Source organism: Capricornis sumatraensis, chromosome 4 (genome assembly GCF_032405125.1).
Source record: "Capricornis sumatraensis isolate serow.1 chromosome 4, serow.2, whole genome shotgun sequence".
Taxonomy (NCBI): Eukaryota; Metazoa; Chordata; class Mammalia; order Artiodactyla; family Bovidae; genus Capricornis; species Capricornis sumatraensis.
The window spans coordinates 115,559,677-115,581,308 of NC_091072.1; the positions used below are offsets into that span (position 1 = coordinate 115,559,677).

Here is a 21,632-nt window from a genome sequence, read left to right on the forward strand (position 1 = left end):
CTATATTTAGCTCCAATTTTATCCACTAAATCACTTCCTCCCCTGGGCTAGTATCACAGTCTATAAAGCTATGGAGTTAGACTAGAGGAAATGGGATAATAGTCCATCTCTCATATTTCTGTTATCCTGGAAGAGTCAGAGATGGGTTCATCTCTAACAAACAAAGTTCATCAGCTTAATAGTCCCAGGCTTGGCCATCACAAGAAGAGATGACTTCCAGATATGGGTGGACAGAAGTATTTCACTTTGAATGTCAATTTGTGAGCTTTCCTGGAATATTTGAGTGTTTGACTGATCTGGTTAAAAATTAACCTTGACTTCAGCTTCATGAGACCAGAAAATCAAATACTGAGAAAAAACCAATCTATTAAGCCATCTACCATAAACTTTCAAAAACAAGCAGATGATCAAGTTATAGGACAGGTGAGGAGGTGGTCAACAAAAGCGCTTCAATGCCTAGGGGAAGAGGAAGAGCTGGGTCCATGAACACTGCAGGTAAGTTTTCTTATTAATATCTACCGTAATTAAATTAACCCATTGCATTGGTAAATAGCACTTTCTAAAGCACTTTAGTCTCCCAGCATGTGATTTATATTATTTTTTAAAAATTGGAACATCTCTGGAAGGCAGCTGCCTATAAGCTGGACAAAAATAAAGACACTTTTTCAAATTTGCCAATTGGATATTGTAAAGGGAGTATAAGGAATAGAAGCTAATGGGGGACAGGGCAAGACCTTTGCTTTCATTATGAAATCAATATCAAATCACTCAAATTAAATCAAGGTCATTATGACATAAATCAGGGATCTCCAACCCCCTGGCCATGGACCAGGGGTAGAAGGTTCAATGTGTCATAAAGGGGACAATATAACAAGTGCATTAATAGGAGCAAGTATAATCCGAGCATATTGATCTTATCAGCTTGATACTTCCAAGTGGAATGAAGGCTCCTGCACTAAGTAAAAGGTTTAGGGTAGTGGGAAGTAGTAGTTGGCTGATTCAGTCTTTGGTATTTGTTGATTCATTCACCAACAAACAGCCACTCCTTATATATCTTCTGGTGAGATTACTCTCACCAGTTGTTTAAAGGTCACTGCTAAACAGATGGCAGGAGGCTCTGAGTCCATGAGAGGTTTGCATAAGATTGAAAAAGCAACATTGATTTCATATAGCATAAATTAGAAGATTATTTTTTTAAATTTCATTGTGTCCAACGTGAAAGTATCTCAGTTCAAAGTGCTTCCTGATATTGTCTGGAAATATCATAGCATTGGTGCATGAAGTACTTCATGGAACTAAAGATCGAAATAATATCAGTTTCTTGGAATCGTAAAACCATCCAGCCAGTTGACAAAATTTGTAGCACAATCTCTTTAAGAGAGTCTGAACCATCTCCCAAGCTATCTGAAACTTCATTCATTTTCCTTCTGATCCAGGTTTCTGGATTTTAGCTCAGTTTGTCCTCTTACTTGTGGCCGATGTCAAGTCTTCAGCAGACTCTCAGCTGTGTGAACCTCGCGGGCCCCAAGGACCTCCGGGACCCAGGGGTCCTCCAGGGCCACCTGGTTATGCAGGTGAAAAAAATTCAATGGCTCTCTTAGCCTCCATAGTGTCTCTTCGGTTTCAGTGTTCATAGATCCAGTGAAATCTTCCAGGTGATCTGATGAAAATATTGATCATTGAGATAAGTTATTTTTTGGTAACGAATGACTATGGCCTCTTTTTTTCAATTCTGTAGAGTCCTAAGATTCATCTACTAAGTCAGCCTCCAACTCCCCAGAAATCTGTATGCTCAAACAGCTGTTCAGACATACCGGATGCGCAGTGCAAGTTGAAACATAGGAGTACAGCCCCATCTCTGGAAGTGCAGAGCACTTATGTTGGCATCACACGGGGCAGGTGTAAGCTGAGGTTCGCCAGTGATATCACAGGCATATGGAACAGCAGATACTTTGACATCCTGTTCCCTTGCCATCTGCTGAGAAGTACATTTGGTTAGGCTCCCATGGAGATCCCATCAGCTTTGAAGACTTGTATTCAACTTCTAAAGCAATGGTTTTGAAATCTGGCTGAGCATCAGAATCACTCACAGAATTGTTAAACATGTAGGTTCCTAGTCTCCATCCTCAGAGAGTCCTCTAGAGGCCTGCAGTGTAGACTAGCCCTGAGTGACTGGGGGGACTCTGGTTGGATGGTGTTCCACAGCTGTTCGGATGAACAGGCATGCTTGGATACCCCTGTTAAGAATTTCCATTTGGTCCTGCCTTAGTGTGATCCGTAGATTTATCTGGGTAACTTCCAATAATGATCCTTAATATTCAGCCTTATAGTAAAGAAAAGACATGGCAGAACATGTCTAAAGATCTATTCATATACTTATTAATTCAATTTCTCACTTATTTAACGTGTATTGAGTGCTAATTTTATAATGATGCTGAGTATGACATTTAGGAAGAAAATGAAGTACGACTCTTGTTTCCAGTTTGGATGAGGCTGTCACTTAAGGGAAGGATTATAATTCTTTGTGGTAATTCTTTATAACTATGGGAACAATTAACACCAGATGTGGTACAAGGAGACAGAACTTTTCCAAATCTAGAGGAGAGAGGCGAGCCTTCTGGAAGCAGTGATGCTTGAGCTAGGCTCTGACCAGTGAGAAGAAAGTAGTTGGAAGGGCAAGAAGCATAGAAAGGAAGAACTAATTCATTTACTATGCAAAATACAAAACCTTAAATGGTATCATCCTATTTTCTGTTTATTTTGGAATCTAGGACCCATAGGTATGCCAGGACCAAGAGGGAGACCTGGGCTTCCTGGACTGGTTGAGAAATGCCCACCCGTGCCTCAGTCTGCCTTTTCCGTCAAGCTGAGTGGGCCTTTCCCAGGACCCTCCCAGCCCATTGTCTTCCAGGAAGTTCTGTACAACCCCCAGGACCACTTCAACCCTGCCACTGGTGTGTTCACCTGCAGCGTCCCTGGCGTGTACCACTTTGGCTTTGACATTGAGTTGTTTCAGAGTGCTGTCAAGGTGGGTCTCATGCGGAATGGCACCCAGATCCGGGACAAGCGAGCGGAAGCTGGAGATAGCCACGAGCAGGCTTCTGGAAGTTCCATCTTGGAGCTGGAGAAAGGGGACAGGGTCTGGCTGGAGTCTAAGCTGGACAGAGAAGAATCTGAAAAAGGAACTACTCACACTGTGTTTTATGGGTTTTTGCTCAATGGAAATTAAGACAGCTAGGGGTAACTGCACAATTCTCTCCCTCAAGTAACTCTGAATTTAAGAAAAAAAGCTTCCTACATCCCAAATATTTTATCTAGAACTGCTAAATGATGAACAAATCACTAAAACAGTAATGGCCAACTTGAACAAAATGAATGTATTACCAATTGCTGAAACCAATAAATATGCATGGTTCATCAATTTATCAGTAATTTCTTGTGATTCCCAAATTTCAAGATCCTGGGTGGCAAAAAGTGGGTGAAAAAACAAAGTGAGGTAGGAGGCTGCCTAGCCAGGTTGCTGTTAAACACACCAGGAAAACCCCCATTCAGCTCCTGGTTTGCTTGCTCCCACCCCTCCTCCCTCGTGGCTCAGCGGCTGGTAAAGAATCCGCCTGCCAATGCAGGAGATGTGGGTTTGATCCCTGGGTCAGGAAGATCCCCTGGAGAAGGAAATGGCAACCCACTCCAGTATCTTGCCTGGGAAATCCCATGGACAGAAGAGCCTGATGGGCTACAGTGCGTGGGATCACAGAATTGGATCATGACTTAACAACTCAACAACACCCCACCTCACCCCAGGGGACAAAAACCTCACTGAAACTCTCAAATCTATTTTGGGAATTAAGGATGTAAATATACAAGTAAATATCTCTGGCAGAGATAGCAAGTTTGCTTAAAATAGCAAATGAAGATGCTTCCCATCAAATGATCTAAAGATAATTGGATGAGTGATAGTACATAAGGCATAGGGTCAAAGATGGAAGTGAAGGAACTTCTGTGGCTTCATAGTTTTCAGATTAATAATTTACTCGAGTTCAGTTCAGTTCAGTTCAGTCACTCAGTCGTGTCTGACTCTTTGCGACCCCATGAATCACAGCACGCCAGGCCTCCCTGTCCATCACCATCTCCTGGAGTTCACTCAGACTCATGTCCATCGAGTCAGTGATGCCATCCAGCCATCTCATCCTCTATCGTCCCCTTCTCCTCCTGCCCCCAATCCCTCCCAGCATCAGAGTCTTTTCCAATGAGTCAACTCTTCGCATGAGGTAGCCAAAGTACTGGAGTTTCAGCTTTAGCATCGTTCCTTCCAAAGAAATCGCAGGGCTGATCTCCTTCAGAACGGACTGGTTGGATCTCCTTGCAGTCCAAGGGACTCTCAAGAGTCTTCTCCAGCACCACAATTCAAAAGCATCAATTCTTTGGCGCTCAGCCTTCTTCACAGTCCAACTCTCACATCCATACATGACCACAGGAAAAACCATAGCCTTGACTAGACGGACCTTAGTCAGCAAAGTAATGTCTCTGCTTTTGAATACACTATCTAGGTTTGTCATAACTTTTCTTCCAAGGAGTAAGTGTCTTTTAATTTCATGGCTGCAGTCACCATCTGCAGTGATTTTGGAGCCCCCAAAAAAAAAGTCTGACACTGTTTCCACTGTTTCCCCGTCTATTTCCCATGAAGTAATTTACTCGAAGCTGCTACTTATTTACTTACTTACCCAATATCCATTCTAGCAATTTCTATTTTAGCTAATTTTGTTCGCATTGCCTCAATGAACCCAGTTAAAAAAAAAAAAGTAATTTGACCAGCCTCTATTGCATTCAGGATGGCCACAAAAAACACTATCCTTCCTGGTGAGATGTAAATGCATGGTACTTACAGGAGTCTTATTTAAAAGGGATATGACTCAACTGGCTTATGTTTTTGGCCTTCGATCTCTGCCCTTTGCTTTCTCCTTTTCTTCTATAAGGAATGAAGATGCAGTTCTTACAGCTGTAACAATCATCTTGCAGGCATTAAATCAAAGCCACAGTGAGGATAAAAGTAACAATGTTTTTTGTACACTGACATAAGTCAACTTTATGCTACTGATGACTAGACTTGTAAAAGAATATTGGGGACTTTCCTGGTCGTCCAGTGACTAAGACTCTGCTCTGCACTCCCAGTAAAGGAGCACTGTATTCAAATCCTGTTCAGGAAACTAGATCCCACATGCTGCAACTAACCATCTCGTATACCACAACTAAGACCCAGTGCCAAATACATAAATTAATATTTTAAAAAATAAAAGGATATTGGTGGCTTTCTTTTTATTATTGAAGTATAACTTAAATACAGTAAAACACAAATCTAAAGTAAACTGTTTAATTAATTTTATATGCATACAAGCATGGACCCATCATCTAGATTGATACATAGAACATTTCTGTCATCCCAGATGTCTCCTCGGTGCCCTTCCCATCCATAATCACATCTGCATCATTGAATCTATTTTTCTGACTGTCAGCATCATTTATCAATTATCTTTGCCTATGCTCATGCTCAGGAGTGCAGGAGGAGAAGGGGACAACAGAGGATGAGATGGTTGGATGGCATCCTGGAGTTTGAGCAAGCTCTGGGAGTTGGTAATGGACAAGGAGGCCTGGCATGCTGCAGCCCATGGGGTTGCAAAGAGTTGGACACAACTGAGCAACTGAACTGAACTGATGCTCCCTCTCAGTTGCTCAGACATGTCCAACTCTTTGCGACCCCATTGACAGTAGACTTTGAAGCTCCTCTGTCCATGAGATTGTCCTGGCAAGAATACTGAATGGGTTGCCATTTCCTCCTCCAGGGGATCTTTTCAACCCAAGGATAGAACCCGCATCTCCTGCATCTGCTCTATTGGCAGATGGATTCTTTATCCCTGAACCACCTGGGAAGCTGTCATCTTTGCCTATGCCTGTACTTTGTATAAATGATGTAATCCAATATAAAATGTTGTGTGTCTAGTCTTTTTTCACTCATCATCATGTCTGTGAAATCCATCCACACTGTGGTAACAGTAGGAAACGTTTCAGTGAATGGAAATGTAGCCCTCCGTTACAAATATGCCACAATTTATCTATTTGTCTACTCTTTTATCTACTCTATTTATCTAACCTACACCATTTATCTACTCTTCTGCTGATGGATATTAGGGTGACTCTGTGATTGAGACTCAGTATAATGAACATAAGATCCATTTAATAGAAGAATCACGGATCCAAAATGGTATCACTTGTGCTAAAGCTCATGATATCAAACTTAGATTTAATACCTAACCTAACTGTAGTTTTGGTCTTCCTTCAAAATGTGATCTTAATCAACCAGCTTGGAATTTTCTTGTCAGCACCAATGAGGTAAGATGTCACGTAGGTTCTTTCCATCCTGCAAAGGAATGAAGCAATCCATATGACGAAGTTCTCACCATTTCCTTCCCTCCAAAAGACATTGTTGTTCCCTAGTATTCTTTATATTATGCACTACAACTTGTTCATCCATTCATGAATAGTGACTCATTGGTTTAGGGCTATAACAAATAAAACTATCTGAAACATTTATGCACAGGTTTTTACAGAAATATACATTTTCATTTCTCCAGGATAAATACCCAGGAGTGGGATTGCTGGTTGTAGCTTTTAGCATACAATATCCTGTACATGTTTTATTCGACTTTTATATAAGTATTTCATTTCTTCAGAGCTATAATATATGATATTGTATTTTTCATTTATATTTGCAATGAGTTCACTGATAGTAAACAGAAATATGACCGATTTTTGCGTATGTGCTGACCTTGTCTCCTTTAACCTTGTGTAACTCACTAATTAGTGCTAGGATTTTCTCTTGTAGAGTCCTTGAAATTCTAACATAGACAATTGGGGCAGGTTTGTTTATTTTGTTTCCCGATTGGCATGCCTTTTATCTCCTTTAACTGTTTATTACAATGGCTATAACGCCTAGTACTATGTTGAAAAAGAGTGAGGGCAAACGAACGTACTTACATTTTCCTGATCTTTGGGAAATGAAATTTCATGGATACAAATCTGAGGAGTCAGCCTATGATAAGTTGAAAATATATATGCTAAATGTTACAAAAATCATACTTAAAAAAACAACTATAAAACCAAAGGCATAGATAATAACCTAATAGTGGAGAGAAAGAATATGTATATATATATATATATACATATAATTTGTATAAGGAATACTACCCAACCATAAAAGAGAGTGAAATTTTGTCACTTGCAGCAACATGGAGTGACTTGGAAGGCCATACAGAGACAGACAAATGCTGTATGCTTTCACTTTTATGTGGAATCTAAAAAATACAACAAACTAGTGGATAAAAAAAAAAGAAGCAAACTCACAGATACAGACAACAAACTAGTGGTTACAAGTGGAGAGAGGAAAGGGGGTTAAGAAAAAGGAAAGGGTTATTATGGGATTATATGAAATCATGTGTGTGAAACTTTTGAAAATGTAAAGCACTATAAATCTAAAGAATCTTTCATTCGATTAAAAATAAGTAAAAATTTAAAGAGCCACTATAACCAGTGTACATGCTCTTCAATAGGGAATAGTTACATTAAGCATAGGATATCCACGGCGGTGTCGGTGGTTTAGTTGCTAAGTTGTGTCTGACTCTTGTGACCCCATAGACTGTAGCCCACAAGGCTCCTTTGTCCATGGGATTCTCCAGAGAAGAATACTGGAGTGGGTTGCCATTTCTTCCTCCAACAGGATATCGGATGGCGGAGCCTGGTGGGCTGCCGTCTATGGGGCTGCACAGAGTTGGACACGACTGAAGCGACCTAGCAGCAGCAGCAGCATGCAATACTATATATAAACAATAGAAATTTGAAAAAAAGCAAAAATAAACAGAAAAGTTATATGCATATGTGTATGGAAAAATACAAAAGGACTAACACCTAAATAAATAAATCAATAAAATTTTTAAATTCTCAGTTATTCCAGAAGTTAGTAAAAGAAAAAAGAGGGCACAAATAACACACAGAGCTTCTGTCTGAACATCAGCTGGTACCACTTCACTCTGGTTAAAAACCAACTGAGGTCATTGGCCTCAGACAGGCAAAAAATTAAATATTAAAGAATATTGATTTATTAGAACATCTTCCTCATACCTTTGAAAGGCAAACAAGTGAAAGAGGAACAGAGCAGCTGAAGACATACACCTTACAACAACTTCCATCTTTGCATCAGGATGCCTGGGAGAGGAGGACAGTCTCTCTCCATGGTGTGTGTAGGTAAGTGTAATCACTAGAGAATCGGATTCCATATGCTGTTACAAAGAACTATCCAAAGGACTGTCTCCTGCCAACACTTGTGATTCATTTTATGATCATGATAATTCTGAGATACAATTTCCCCACAACACAGGACAAAAGGATAGATTTCATATCAGCATTTCCAATCAGATACAGCAAATATAAGTGGTAACTTCCATTTCTACCCCCTTAGATTTGGACCAAAGCTTATGTTATCAGTTTGCAAATAGCCCTAATTACTAGCAAATTAGCACAAGGGACTTATGATATAAAGTAAACAGAAGGAGAGATAATGCAAAAATTTCATGTATTTGACTGTGGAATGTGTGTTTCTGTTTCCCTTCTCTTCATTGATGAATACAATATCAAGCTCTTTCCCATTTCACAAGATGTCAAGAAAAGGAGATTAGAGACGTGAAAGACACATGTCTAGACACCATAGACAATTTTTGTATGTCCATCGTAGAACTGCTTTGATGGATGCTCTGGGTTGTCATGTTAGTGACCATCAACACTTTGAGGGGTAACCTTCCTTTGCTGGGAAATCAGCATAGTATACTCATAGGAAGGTCAGAAGACCGAGAGAGAAGTGACACATGAGGATGATGGGGATCTTCTAAAATTGGATGGTGGTGGTGGTTGCACAACTGTGGGGATTTGTTTAAAATCATTAAATTTTGCACTTAAAATGAGAGTTTCATGATATACAAACTATATCTCAACAAAGAGCTGGGTTTTTTTATTGTTGTTGTTGTTTTTTAGTGTATTTTACCTGTTGAAATGTTAACACTTGGACATGCATACTTAACGAAAGTTACTTCATCAGTGTTTCATTGATGAGATGAATTTCAGTTTTCTAGGATAATTTTTCTTTGTACATATGCTAACCCATAAACAGAGGCACCTATCTTAACAGATTTTCTTCTCATGTCTATGCTGTAATACCACTGCTTAATTAAGGCAGGTAAACGGGTGTCATTCAATGAAAGTCCTACATGTTCATATATTTTCAGTTACTGGTTGAGCATTTTCTTTACACCCAACAGTGCGTTAGATGCTTTATTTGTCACTGATTCTCACCACAACCCTCATTATCTCTATGTCACAGTTTGGAAAGAGATATTCAGAGAAACTAAATTTCTCAGGCTCTGATTTTTAGTTTGCTATGATATACTATCTATTTACCAATTATTTTTGTCACTTAGGCCTGGAATATATTTTACATAACCATATATACCATTATAAAATGAAGTGTGATACTTTTTTACTGATTAAAAAACAAACACCCAACAACATCATTTCCAATGACCATCTTGTGTTTCAGTACTTCAGGATCAAGCAAATGTCTTTGGATCCCCAAATAACTGAAAGTTATTCCACTGTTTGGCATAAACTTCTTCATCATCACTTGTTCATTTGACAGCTTCTGTTTCTGTGCATTTTAAAATAAAACAAATTAGTTCCCTTTGAGGAAATCATGGAGGATATCCCAAGATGAGTGAACTCTGAATTTTTTAAAAATTTATTTATTTTTAATTGGAGGATAATTGCTTTACTGTAGTTTGTTGGTTTCTGTCATAAATCAACCTGAATCAGCCATAGGTATACATATGTCCCCCTGTCTTGAACCCTAACTGTTTTTTAAGGATGAAAAGAAGTTTACCATGCAGATACAAGGAAAACATTTGGTAAGCAGTGTAGAATCAATAAATTAAACCCCCAGTCAATGACTTGATTTTGAGGAAACACCATGCTTAATTATTAAGGGCTGCAGGTGCCTAGCTGTCATAAGGATAATACCACAAGACTATTTATTTAAAGAGACGGGGGGGGGGGGGGGGGCGGGGAGGGAAGACACTGGATGTTTGAGTGTCCTAGAGAAAACCTCTAGGTCATCAGAAGTTCATGTTTCAGTAAGAATATTAGCAGCACATACAAGGAAACTATAGATTATCTTTGACCCTGATTGCACCCCATTAAGTAGGAAGGCAGGCGGTGGGGGGCGGATTTCCTTGGCAGTCCAGTGGTTAAAACCTCCTCCAATGCAGGGGTTGTGGTTTCAATCCCTAGTCAGGGAGCTAAGATCCCACATGCCTCTCAGCCAAAACACCAAGACATAAAACAGAAGCAATATTGTAACAAATTCAATAAAGACTTTAAAAAAAGAAGAAGAAGGAAAGTGGGGGGAAGTCTCTCTTAATGACCGAGTTCACAGTTATTTCTTGAGATTGGGAGACCTGGCTGCTTAGACAGTGTTGGGAACACAATCTTTCAAGAGAAGCAGCACCATCTTTCAACTTATGTGAATATTTATCCGTTTGACCCCCTGCTCTAGGTGTCTGGATTTTAGCTTTGTCTGTTCTATCAGTCACGGCTGATGCCACTTCTCCAGAAGTTACCGGGTCCTGTGATTCTCAAGGATTTCCAGGGCTGCCAGGCCCTCCAGGGTTACCTGGCCCTCCAGGTGAGAAAACATTTTTCTTCACATTGCATTGGTCACCTTTTTCTGAGTGAAATATCTATAAGCTCAAGGAAATATCCAGATGCTTCTGATGGTCAGTAACAATGGAGACAATGGTTTTTGGAGGCAAATTGCCAAGGTCTCCCACTTCCCAGCCCATCTACACACCTAGAGTCTTAAAGCAGATGATGAGGTTTTTACCCCAGAAAAACTCCAGGGATGGGTTCTGAAGAAGCCACCGTGTGAACCTAAATGGCAGACAGACATCATATTGGTGTACTCTTTAACATAGCGTGGTGACTCTGTGCTGTGCTTAATGCTCAGTCGTGTCTGACTCTTTGCAACCTCATGGACCGCAGCCCACCAGGCTCCTCTGTCCATGGGGATTCTCCAGGCAAGAATACTGGAGTGGGTTGCCGTGCCCTCCTCCAGGGGATCTTCCCAATCCAGGGACTGAACCCAGGTCTCCCACATGGCAGGCAGATTCTTTACCATCTGAGCCATGAGGGAAGCCCAAGTATACTAGTGTGGGTAGCCTATCCCCTCTCCAGGGGATCTTCCCAACCCAGGAATCGAACTGGGGTCTTCTGAATTATAGGCGGATTCTTGACCAGCCGAGCTACCAGGGAGGCCCATAAGTACTCTGTGTTCACCCTTGATCCACACTGGAATACTGTTGAGTTTCCTGCAAACTCAAGGGCAAAATGGTATTGTAGAAAACAACTGAGAATAAGGCATTATGCACTTTCTCCTCAATTCTGAGAACTTACTTTGCCATCTCAATCTCACTGGAAATTATTCACCAGAGTGATCCAATAATTCCTTAACCTGACTGCCTTTAAATCATCTGTGGACATTGGTTAATATTCAGGTTCCACGTTTTATCCCCTTGAAATTCCAATTCAGATGGTCACGTATTGTTAACTAAGACACTACTATTCACAGGTTCCACAGCTGACTGTCGTGTACAGTCCAGCCGGGGAAACATTGCTCTAATACCCCTTTTTATTTCTGGAATGCTACAATTCCTAGAGTTCCCTGTGTCAGTGTCTTCCCTGAGTGCTCCTTACTTAGCGTTTATGATAAAAACATCATACCTATGAAACGAATTTAAAGGGCAATTCAAGAAATTATTTATTTAATCACTGCTTCCAAAAATATACTGTTCCTATCATCTGGACCTTGGATATCATATGATCGTGTTTTAGGAACAAAATTAGGTACAGCACTGGCTCATCATCTATTTAAGGAAATAAAACAGGTACTTAATGGGAGACATAACTACTCAGTGTAAGCAAATGCTACAATCAAAGTAAACGCTGGATTCTGCCACTGTAATGACAGAGAGGAGGAGGAGACACTTTCTGGGAAAAGGATGTGTAAGGTGATCCTTAAAGGGAGAGTGTAAGTTAGTAGGAGGGGTGGTGTGGAAAGACTATGGACTGTGAAATGTATGAACTTCAAATCTCCTCTATCTTCCTTCTGTTTTACTTTGGTGTTCAGGGCCCCCAGGCCCTCCAGGATTGCAAGGACCAACTGGGATTCCGGGAGACACTGAGAGTTGCTTGCCTCCCCCTAAATCTGCCTTTGCAGTGAAGCTGATTGATCCCCTCCCAGCCCCTTCCCAGCCCATTGTCTTCAAGGAAGCCCTGCATAATGACCAGGACCACTTCAATCTTACCACGGGAGTGTTCACCTGCACCATCCCTGGCGTGTACCGCTTTGGCTTTGACATAGAGCTATTCCAGCATGCTGTGAAGTTAGGGCTCATGAAGAATGGCACTCAAATCCTGGAGAAGGAGTCCAAGGCCAAGGACGATTATAGGCATCTTTCCGGAAATGTAGTCTTGCAGCTGACATTGGGAGACAGAGTCTGGCTGGAATCCAAGCTAGACACAATGGAGACCGAGAAAGGACCAATTCAAAGTATGTTCTTTGGGTATTTGCTCTATGGACATTATCCTGGCTAAGGGGTGATGGCACACTGGAATTCCTCAAGTGGTCCTAAACCTCACAGCAAACTTCCCTCCCTGCCCCAGTACTTTTCAGTGATCACTGAATAAATCACATTAAGAATGCCCAACTTTACCCATGTGAATGTAACCCTAAAAGCAATAAAGATTAATTATTCATTAACTGGTCAACAATTTCTTATTGAAAGCCCATGAAATTTCATGTATTCTGCTATATCCCAGGAACTCTGGGGAGAGGGTAGGTCAGGAATCAAGGGCTGGTTGAGGCTGGGGAACCAGGAAAGTCATCATGCCTTTTGTTTTTTTCTGATAGTTTTTCACCAGAGGGGAAAAAATAGTGTTGATCACAGCCCTTGACATCAGTTCAATTTCACAATTTATAGTGTAACTAGGAAAGCAAATATCCCAAAGAGATGAAGAAAATTTGCTTCAAGTCACACTAAGCTATGAATATAATCTACCAAGTCCATATTTTGCATTTGATGCATACTGGAGAAGGCAATGGCACCCCACTCCGGTACTCTTGCCTGGAAAAGCCCATGGATGGAGGAGCCTGGTAGGCTGCAGTCCATGGGGTTGCTAAGAGTCAGACACGACTGAGTGACTTCACTTTCACTTTTCCCTTTCATGCACTGGAGAAGGAAATGGCAACCCACTCCAGTGTACTTGCCTGGAGAATCCCAGGGACGGGGAAGCCTTGTGGGCTGCCGTCTATGGGGTCACACAGAGTCGGACACGACTGAAGCGACTTAGCCGCAGCATACTTTGAAGATGGTTTGAGCAAGAAGCAATGGTACAGATTCAAGGAATTATTTTGTTGCAGTACCCATTCTATCACTTGTTAGATTTATTTCTAACAGAGCTTGAACTTTGGGTTGTCAGTGAACCTAGTTAAGGGCATGATCTTCACCCTCTTTGCAAACCATGGGTCACCTGTGACACCATCTGGAGAATGAAATATAGTCAGTCAGGGCTTCCTGGATGATTCTTTCAAAGACAAATCCTCGAGTGACTTGCTTCTTTGGATTTTTACCCTTTGCCCTCTGCTCTTCCCTTTCCCCCCATTACCCCGCCCCTACTCCCACACCCAGGAAGATGCAATGCCTGTGGCAGAGGCAGCAGTTTTGCAAACCTGAGAACAACAGACATGTATTGCTAAGCAGACTGAAGGAGTAGGAAACATATCAGATAACGTCCTTGCACAGACGCACCAGACTTACAGATGAGAATAACAATCCCTGATTTGAGTAAGCCAGTGTAGACTAGTTTCTGCTAAATGTAACCAAATGCAGCCCTGATAAACCTGTTCTCCTTTACAGACTTGCTCTCCCCTAGAGACTTCGCCTACCGTCCTCCACTCTCCTTACTCTTCCCCCTTTCCTTTCCATCATCTCTTAAACATCCATACTGTGCTAAGAGACAGTCTCGAACCTTAGCGATCCCACTCTAGTTCACACACAGACACAAGAACGAATCACATCTCTGTAATGTGTTACCAGAGATCAGAGATCAGTGATGCACACAGCGGCATTGTCAGGACTGCCGTATCGATGTGTCCAAAACTGAGTTCATGACTGCTTCTTCCTCCAGCACCTCCTGTATTTCCATTGTTTCCTTTCCCCATGAACATCACCATCCACTGATTAGGGCCACCTACCTCCCTTCATGTCACCTCCCCAGTCCAATCTGTCGCCAAGCTAAATAAATGTCCATTGTTACATTCCTACAAGCAACACCATCATCTTCACCTGTCACTGTGCTAACTGGTGGGCCAGTCCTCCACTTGGTGCCTCTTTGATTGGACTTCTCTGTCCCAGCAGTGAATGCTCATTGCACAAAAGACAAGATTATCATATTAATCTCTGATCAAAATCATTTCATGGCTTCTCATTTTTCTTAGGATTAAAAATCAAATTGTAATTGTATACTTGAAAATTGCTAAGAGGGTAAATCTTAAAAGTTCTTATCACAAGAAAACAAATTCTGTAGCTATATATGATAACAGTTGTTATGTAGACTTACTATGGTGATCATTTCACAATATATACGCAAATATTGAATCATTACGTTGCACATCTGGAAATAACTCCATTTTGTCAATGATACCTCAATAAAAAATAAATTATTAATATGATTTACTTTACACCTCTCCATATGTTCTTCCTACTACAGTTTTCCTTAGTGACTGGTTTCCAGCTTCACTGAAGTTTTAGTCCCTTAAATAACATATGGTCATTGGACCACACTGCCATAGGGCATTTACACTGTTCAACCCTCTGCCTAGGTCACTTATCTCCATAACCACCAACATTCTTTGTGCTCAGTCAGAATTCAGAAATAGCTTCTTGAGAAAGGAACTGATAATAAACTAACTGGCCCCTTTTATGCATTCTTACATTATGATTTTCTTACTTCTTTATAATAACAGCCATCACTTTATTCTTTCATTTAAAAAATTCTCAGACTAATGTCTCTCTCCTCTGCTAACCTGTGAGTTTCATGATATCAAAAACTAGCTTTTATTTTGGTCTTTATTGTAATCTCAAAATCCCACATATGTCTAGCACATTCTAGGTGCTCAGTAGTTTCTGAAACAATGAGAGCTGAGAAACACTTAGCACAGCTGTTAACACATGTAAGTTTAACTTGCTATAATCAGATTTGTTATTTTGTCGTTACTAAAAATTGACTTTGTTCCAATCATAACTTGTAGTGTGATTTAGTCTACACTCACTCAAACTGTTCATGCATTTATTCAGTAGACAGATATTTTCAGAGTGATAGGGAGAACGATGGGGGAGCCTGGTGGGCTGCCGTCTATGGGGTCACACAGAGTCGGACATGACTGAAGCGACTTAGCAGCAGCAGCAGCAGGGAGAACAAGAAGAAAGAAAATTATACATACTAAGTACTTACTATGCTCCAAGCCCTTCACTCTCAATAAAACAAATTTACCTGCTTTTGTCTTAATTTACCTGGTGCTCTATAATATCCAAGAATATTTTGAAAGAAGACATATTGTTTCACCAATATTTTTTAGTTATTTCTGAAAAATTGCAAGGAAGACGGAAACAGTGTATTTTCTTTCTTTCAAACATTTTAGTTGTTTCTGAATATGAAGTCTCTACTAATGGTAAAGAACATCAGCGAGGCACTTTATCCATCTGAAACCCTTTTAATATAAATTTTCCCACTCAATTTCTCACCATTTTTAGAAGGCATTTTTATAACTATATAGGGATGAAAAATGCGTAAAGCGCAAAACTGACACTTGCCACTTCTGACTTCCAGTGTGTATGTGTGTGTGTGTGCGTGCACACATGTCCACACACGCACATGCACATGTGTAGCCAAGGCGTGAAGGTAGGTACAACTTTTCCCACGAGTGGGAAAGAAACATTTACTACTAATTTCTACTTACTAACGTCAACTTAAAAGATACACAATGTGAGAGTTGCGAGCTAAGTTTTATTTGGAGCAAAAATGAGGACTGCAGCCAAGAGACAGCACCTCAGCTCTGAGTGACTGCTCCAGAGAGGCGGGGGTCGGGGGAGGTCAGTATATATGTGATTCTGGTAAAGAGGGGCTACGTGGAATCAAACACATGTTTTTCCAGAAAGTTTCTGCTGCTCTCATGAAGCTTTTGCTAGTCACGAGCAACAGTTGTCACCATGAAGGATTTTAGTGCTTTCTAGAAATGAGGAGACATAGAATTGGGCTAAAAAAATTGGCTCTGGAAAACATGTAACTATCTGAAGACCTGTTCTGCCTGCTTTTCCCTGAGCACAGAGTACCTCATTTCTGTTTTCTACCCTGAACTCCTTTCAGGGTCTGTTGAAGCTCAGCAGCTGCAGCAGCACATGATTTAATCCTTATAGGGGAAGATGGTAAGTGCCAATTTGTAACTGACACTAACAATTGTGGGAGGCAGAAGAAGGAAAGATTAAAACATTATAGCTTCTACTATCCACAATGGATGACCTTTTGTTTAAACACTGACATGGTTTTAGGGTATGGAAATGTTGACCAGGCCACGCATCTCTGCTAAATGTTTGCTATCAGTGTAATAGAAAGTATACACATCATTTGTCTCACAAGAAATACAGACATGATTTCAGCAGCGTGACCAGCTTAGACTGTCTTTCTGTTCCCTGCAGCCAATGCTCTAAGTCCCTTTCGTCCCATTTGGATGAACCACAGGTGAACTGAGCCGTGAGGAGTTCAGAGGTTTGTCCCTAAACATAATCCTGACCCCTACTTTAAGATATGTTGCCAAAAAATAGTCCAATTTTACCCTCAACTTCCTAGCACTTATTTTTATATCATTTGTAGTTATTTATGTATATTAGAGTTAGCACCTTATACTTTTAGATTTTAATAACACAGATACAAACTAACATTGGAACAATCATACAGAAACACATATATGATCCTAAAACATACACAATGTGTGTGACTATATATGTATACAAAATTTTACCTATATATAATTATATATATAATTATATTTTTATTTATATATTTTTAATTATTTAATATTTATAAGCTTTCCTCTTTAGAAATCAATCTTGAGGGGCCCTCTAATTAATTTCCAAGTACACAGACTGTTTTAAAAAAATCCTTAGATCTGAAAAGATAGACTTCCAGCCAAAAAGTAAGTGGGTGTGTATCAAGCTGGTTTTAGAAAAGGCAGAGGAACCAGAGATCAAATTGCCAACATCCGCTGGATCATGGAAAAAGCAAGAGAGTTCCAGAAAAACATCTATTTCTGCTTTATTGACTATGCCAAAGGCTTTGACTGTGTGGATCACAATAAACTGTGGGAAATTCTGAAAGAGATGGGAATACCAGATCACCTAACCTGCCTCTTGAGAAATCTATATGCAGGTCAGGAAGCAACAGTTAGAACTGGACATGGAACAACAGACTGGTTCCAAATAGGAAAAGGAGTCTGTCAAGGCTGTATATTGTCACCCTGCTTATTTAACTTATATGCAGAGTACATCATGAGAAAAGCTGGACTGGAAGAAACACAAGCGGGAATCAAGATTGCTGGGAGAAATATCAATAACCTCAGATATGCAAATGACACCACCCTTATGGCAGAAAGTGAAGAGGAACTAAGAAGCCTCTAGATCGCTCATCCTCGGTGTCCGCAGCACCCTCTGTCTCTCTCTCGGGCGGCGACCTCCGGCGGCCGGAAATTCACCATGTCCATCCTGAAGGTCCACGCCAGAGAGATCTTTGACTCTCGTGGCAATCCCACCATCGAGGTTGATCTCTTCACCGCGAAAGGTCTCTTCAGAGCTGCTGTGCCCAGTGGTGCCTCAACTGGAATCTATGAGGCCCTGGAGCTCCGAGACAATGATAAGACGCGCTACATGGGGAAAGGTGTCTCAAAGGCTGTTGAGCACATCAATAAAACTATTGCACCTGCCCTGGTTAGCAAGAAGCTGAACGTCGTGGAGCAGGAGAAGATCGACAAGCTGATGATAGAGATGGACGGCACAGAAAATAAGTCCAAGTTTGGTGCAAACGCCATCCTGGGCGTGTCCCCGGCTGTCTGCAAGGCTGGTGCTGTGGAGAAGGGGGTGCCCCTCTACCGCCACATCGCCGACTTGGCTGGCAATGCCGAGGTCATCCTGCCAGTTCCAGCTTTCAGTGTCATCAACGGTGGCTCTCATGCTGGCAACAAGCTGGCCATGCAGGAGTTTATGATCCTTCCTGTTGGGGCCGAAAACTTACGGGAGGCCATGCGCATCGGAGCAGAGGTTTACCACAACCTGAAGAACGTCATCAAGGAGAAATACGGGAAGGACGCCACGAATGTTGGAGATGAGGGTGGCTTTGCCCCCAACATCCTGGAGAACAAAGAAGCCCTGGAGCTGCTGAAGAACGCCATCGGCAAGGCTGGCTACAGCGACAAGGTCGTCATCGGCATGGACGTAGCTGCCTCTGAGTTCTACAGGTCGGGCAAGTATGACCTGGACTTCAAGTCGCCCGATGACCCCAACAGGTATATCACACCCGACGAGCTGGCCGACCTGTACAAGTCCTTCATCAGGGACTACCCGGTGGTGTCTATCGAGGACCCCTTTGACCAGGATGACTGGGAAGCTTGGCAGAAGTTCACTGCCAGCGCGGGGATCCAGGTGGTGGGGGACGACCTCACGGTGACCAACCCCAAGCGGATCACCAAGGCCGTGAGCGAGAAATCCTGCAACTGCCTCCTGCTCAAAGTGAACCAGATCGGCTCCGTGACCGAGTCCCTGCAGGCGTGCAAGCTGGCCCAGTCCAACGGGTGGGGCGTCATGGTGTCACATCGCTCCGGGGAGACTGAGGACACCTTCATTGCTGACCTGGTGGTGGGGCTGTGCACGGGGCAGATCAAGACTGGTGCCCCGTGCCGATCTGAGCGCTTGGCCAAGTACAACCAGATCCTCAGAACTGAAGAGGAACTGGGCAGCAAGGCCAAGTTTGCCGGCAGGAGCTTCAGAAACCTGCTCGCCAAGTAAGCTGTGGGCGGGCGAGCCCCTGCAGTCACTCGTTGGCTCCTTAGACCTGCGTCTGATGTCACCGGGCAGTGTGAGGCCCCCACTGATGCCCACAGGGGCCTCTGGTAGTTAGCTGCCCTCTCCTCGTCCTGTGACGTCCCCACCGCTTCCTTAGACCTGCTGCAGAGCCACGCCTGACCATCTGGAGCCCTGCTGGAAACCCTAGCTCTGTAATCACATACTTGGCCCAAATCATTGTTCTCACCTTGCTTCCACCAAGTATCCAGAGCCACGTGTATCTAGGTTGTCATCTCTGAGGTGTCCAGTGGGTTCGTGTGCAAAATAAAAACACCTGAGTGACCTGTAAACAAACAAACAAAAAAAACAAATAAAAAGCCTCTAGATGAAAGTGAAAGAGGAGAGCGAAAAAGTTGGCTTAAAGCTCAACATTCAGAAAACGAAGATCATGGCATTCGGTCCCATCACTTCATGGCAAATAGATGGGGAAACAATGGAAACAGTATCAGACTTTATTTTTTTGGGCTCCAAAATCACTGCAGATGGTGATTGCAGCCATGAAATTAAAAGACGCTTACTCCTTGGAAGAAAAGTTATGACAAACCTAGATAGTATATTCAAAAGCAGAGACATTACTTTGCTGACTAAGTTCCATCTCGTCAAGGCTATGGTTTTTCCTGTGGTCATGTATGGATGTGAGAGTTGGACTGTGAAGAAGGCTGAGTGCCGAAGAATTGATGCTTTTGAACTGTGGTGCTGGAGAAGTCTCTTGAGAGTCCCTTGGACTGCAAGGAGATCCAACCAGTCCATTCTGAAGGAGATCAGCCCTGGGATTTCTTTGGAAGGAATGATGCTGAAGCTGAAACTCCAGTACTGTGGCCACCTGATGAGAAGAGTTGACTCATTGGAAAAGACTCTGATGCTGGGAGGGATTGAGGGCAGGAGGAGAAGGGGATGACAGAAGATGAGATGGCTGGATGGCATCATGGACTTGATGGACATGAGTCTGAGTGAACTCCGGGAGATGGTGATGGACATGGAGGCCTGACGTGCTGCGATTCATGCGGTCGCAAAGAGTCGGACACGACTGAGCAACTGAACTAAACTGAACTGAACTGAATCAGTGTAAAACTGTGAAGGAAGAGAAAGGGCCTGAAATACGGCAACAACTTTAAAGAACATGGGAGGCTCAGATTTCATTCCACTTAACTTGTCTGCACAGCTGTGATGTAAAGCTTTTCCATCTAACATCTTGTGTAAGATCTGCTACCGTAAGTATATCACTTAATTGACTGTCAGGATAACAATCAAAGTAAAAGGCCTGAAGTTTATGCCATGGGTACTATAATAACCTGATAAAATACTGAAACGACACTGAAAGCATGCGAAATAAGACAGTGGATGGCCAAGTGTATATGCCCAAAGATGTTCCCCTAGAAGGGGTAGAATTTGCAGTAGTGTGCCTTTCTGGCCTAGCACACTCCCTAATCCTTCCCATCCCTTATAGCCAAAACCAGCAGAGAAGTTTGTAGCCTTACCACCCACCTAAGGTGCCAGAAAGAGGAGTTCAGAGCTGGAAGAATCACCTGGAAATTTAAAGGAAGTAAGTGATGGCAGCTGGAGAGTCTCTAGACCCAAGATGTGAGTATGAACTCTAAGCAAGTACTGCCTGAGAATTCCATATGCGTGAGACAACAGAGGGCCTCCTGAAAAAGCAGGCAGAGGCAAGAAAGAAACCTCTTCTTGAAAGAGACAACAGCCCAGGACAAGGCTTGTAATTTTCTGCCTTTTCAACTGAGCGTATCTCACAGCAATGCAGTTTGGACCAAACACTGAAGCCTTGCGGCCTCAAGGTGGTAGAGGGTAGAGCCGGCCCTGCAGTGGGAGACTGGGCTATCCCCCCAGGCAAGAGGCCCACAGGGCGAGCCCAGTCTCTCGCTAAATTCTGCTTGTATGTTTGGTACCAAATTCAGCAAGCATCGGGGAAAACCCACAGAGGTCAGGTTAAAAATAAATCAATCAAGAGTTAGAAACCCAAGAAAGAGAGCAGAAATATTAGCAAGGCAAATGTTTGCAGCTAGAGTTCAGACATGTTAACTGCCTAATAGAACAACATAGAAAATAATATAGAAATATAATACATGGAAATATATATTATCTATATATTATAAATAAATAGAAACAATATAGAAAATAACAATCCTCAGAACAGCTTAACAAAACCCTGAGTCTCAACGATGTATTATCTATGATAACTAGTTTTCAAGCAAAAAAATTACAAGAAACAGAAGCATGAGAAACATGTTCCCATCTTCAGCAAAGAAAAAAGAGCAGTTGATAGAAATTCACTTCAACCAGGCCCAGATGTTGAAA

At 42.0% G+C, this 21,632-nt stretch overlaps 3 protein-coding genes across 4 annotated transcripts; all 3 read left to right on the forward strand.

The window, feature by feature from the left end:
- Window positions 1-357: 357 nt before the first annotated feature.
- On the forward strand, window positions 358-3,413 carry LOC138078336 (protein HP-25 homolog 1). The gene is made up of 3 exons (XM_068971031.1): window positions 358-495; window positions 1,437-1,574; window positions 2,772-3,413. The coding sequence occupies exons 1-3, from the start codon at window positions 453-455 to the stop codon at window positions 3,227-3,229; spliced, it is 639 nt and encodes a 212-aa protein (XP_068827132.1). The 5' UTR covers window positions 358-452; the 3' UTR covers window positions 3,230-3,413.
- Window positions 3,414-8,178: 4,765 nt separating this feature from the next.
- Window positions 8,179-12,897, forward strand: LOC138078841 (protein HP-25 homolog 2). Its single transcript, XM_068971577.1, has 3 exons — window positions 8,179-8,292; window positions 10,649-10,777; window positions 12,278-12,897. Exons 1-3 carry the CDS (start codon window positions 8,250-8,252, stop codon window positions 12,742-12,744), a joined length of 639 nt encoding a protein of 212 aa, XP_068827678.1. The 5' UTR covers window positions 8,179-8,249; the 3' UTR covers window positions 12,745-12,897.
- A 4,991-nt stretch (window positions 12,898-17,888) lies between these two features.
- LOC138077843 (alpha-enolase-like) lies at window positions 17,889-19,528 on the forward strand. 2 transcript variants are annotated; one of them, XM_068970146.1, is made up of 2 exons: window positions 17,889-18,140; window positions 18,267-19,528. In XM_068970146.1, exons 1-2 carry the CDS (start codon window positions 17,958-17,960, stop codon window positions 19,260-19,262), a joined length of 1,179 nt encoding a protein of 392 aa, XP_068826247.1. In that variant the 5' UTR covers window positions 17,889-17,957; the 3' UTR covers window positions 19,263-19,528. The 2 variants fall into 2 exon arrangements, with proteins under 2 accessions (XP_068826247.1, XP_068826246.1); XM_068970145.1 differs by having other exon boundaries at window positions 17,889-19,522.
- Window positions 19,529-21,632: the final 2,104 nt, after the last annotated feature.

What these genes read in the sequence shown, in the direction of transcription:
- LOC138078841 (XM_068971577.1), top strand. Translation starts at nt 8,250, where the DNA reads ATGCCTGGGAGAGGAGGACAGTCTCTCTCCATGGTGTGTGTAG. An exon ending in TCTCTCCATGGTGTGTGTAG is followed by an intron (nt 8,293 to 10,648) that starts GTAAGTGTAATC and finishes CCCCTGCTCTAG; the next exon opens with GTGTCTGGATTTTAGCTTTG. An exon ending in AGGGTTACCTGGCCCTCCAG is followed by an intron (nt 10,778 to 12,277) that starts GTGAGAAAACAT and finishes TTTGGTGTTCAG; the next exon opens with GGCCCCCAGGCCCTCCAGGA.
- LOC138078336 (XM_068971031.1), top strand. Translation starts at nt 453, where the DNA reads ATGCCTAGGGGAAGAGGAAGAGCTGGGTCCATGAACACTGCAG. An exon ending in TGGGTCCATGAACACTGCAG is followed by an intron (nt 496 to 1,436) that starts GTAAGTTTTCTT and finishes CTTCTGATCCAG; the next exon opens with GTTTCTGGATTTTAGCTCAG. An exon ending in AGGGCCACCTGGTTATGCAG is followed by an intron (nt 1,575 to 2,771) that starts GTGAAAAAAATT and finishes TTTGGAATCTAG; the next exon opens with GACCCATAGGTATGCCAGGA.
- LOC138077843 (XM_068970145.1), top strand. Translation starts at nt 17,958, where the DNA reads ATGTCCATCCTGAAGGTCCACGCCAGAGAGATCTTTGACTCTCGTGGC.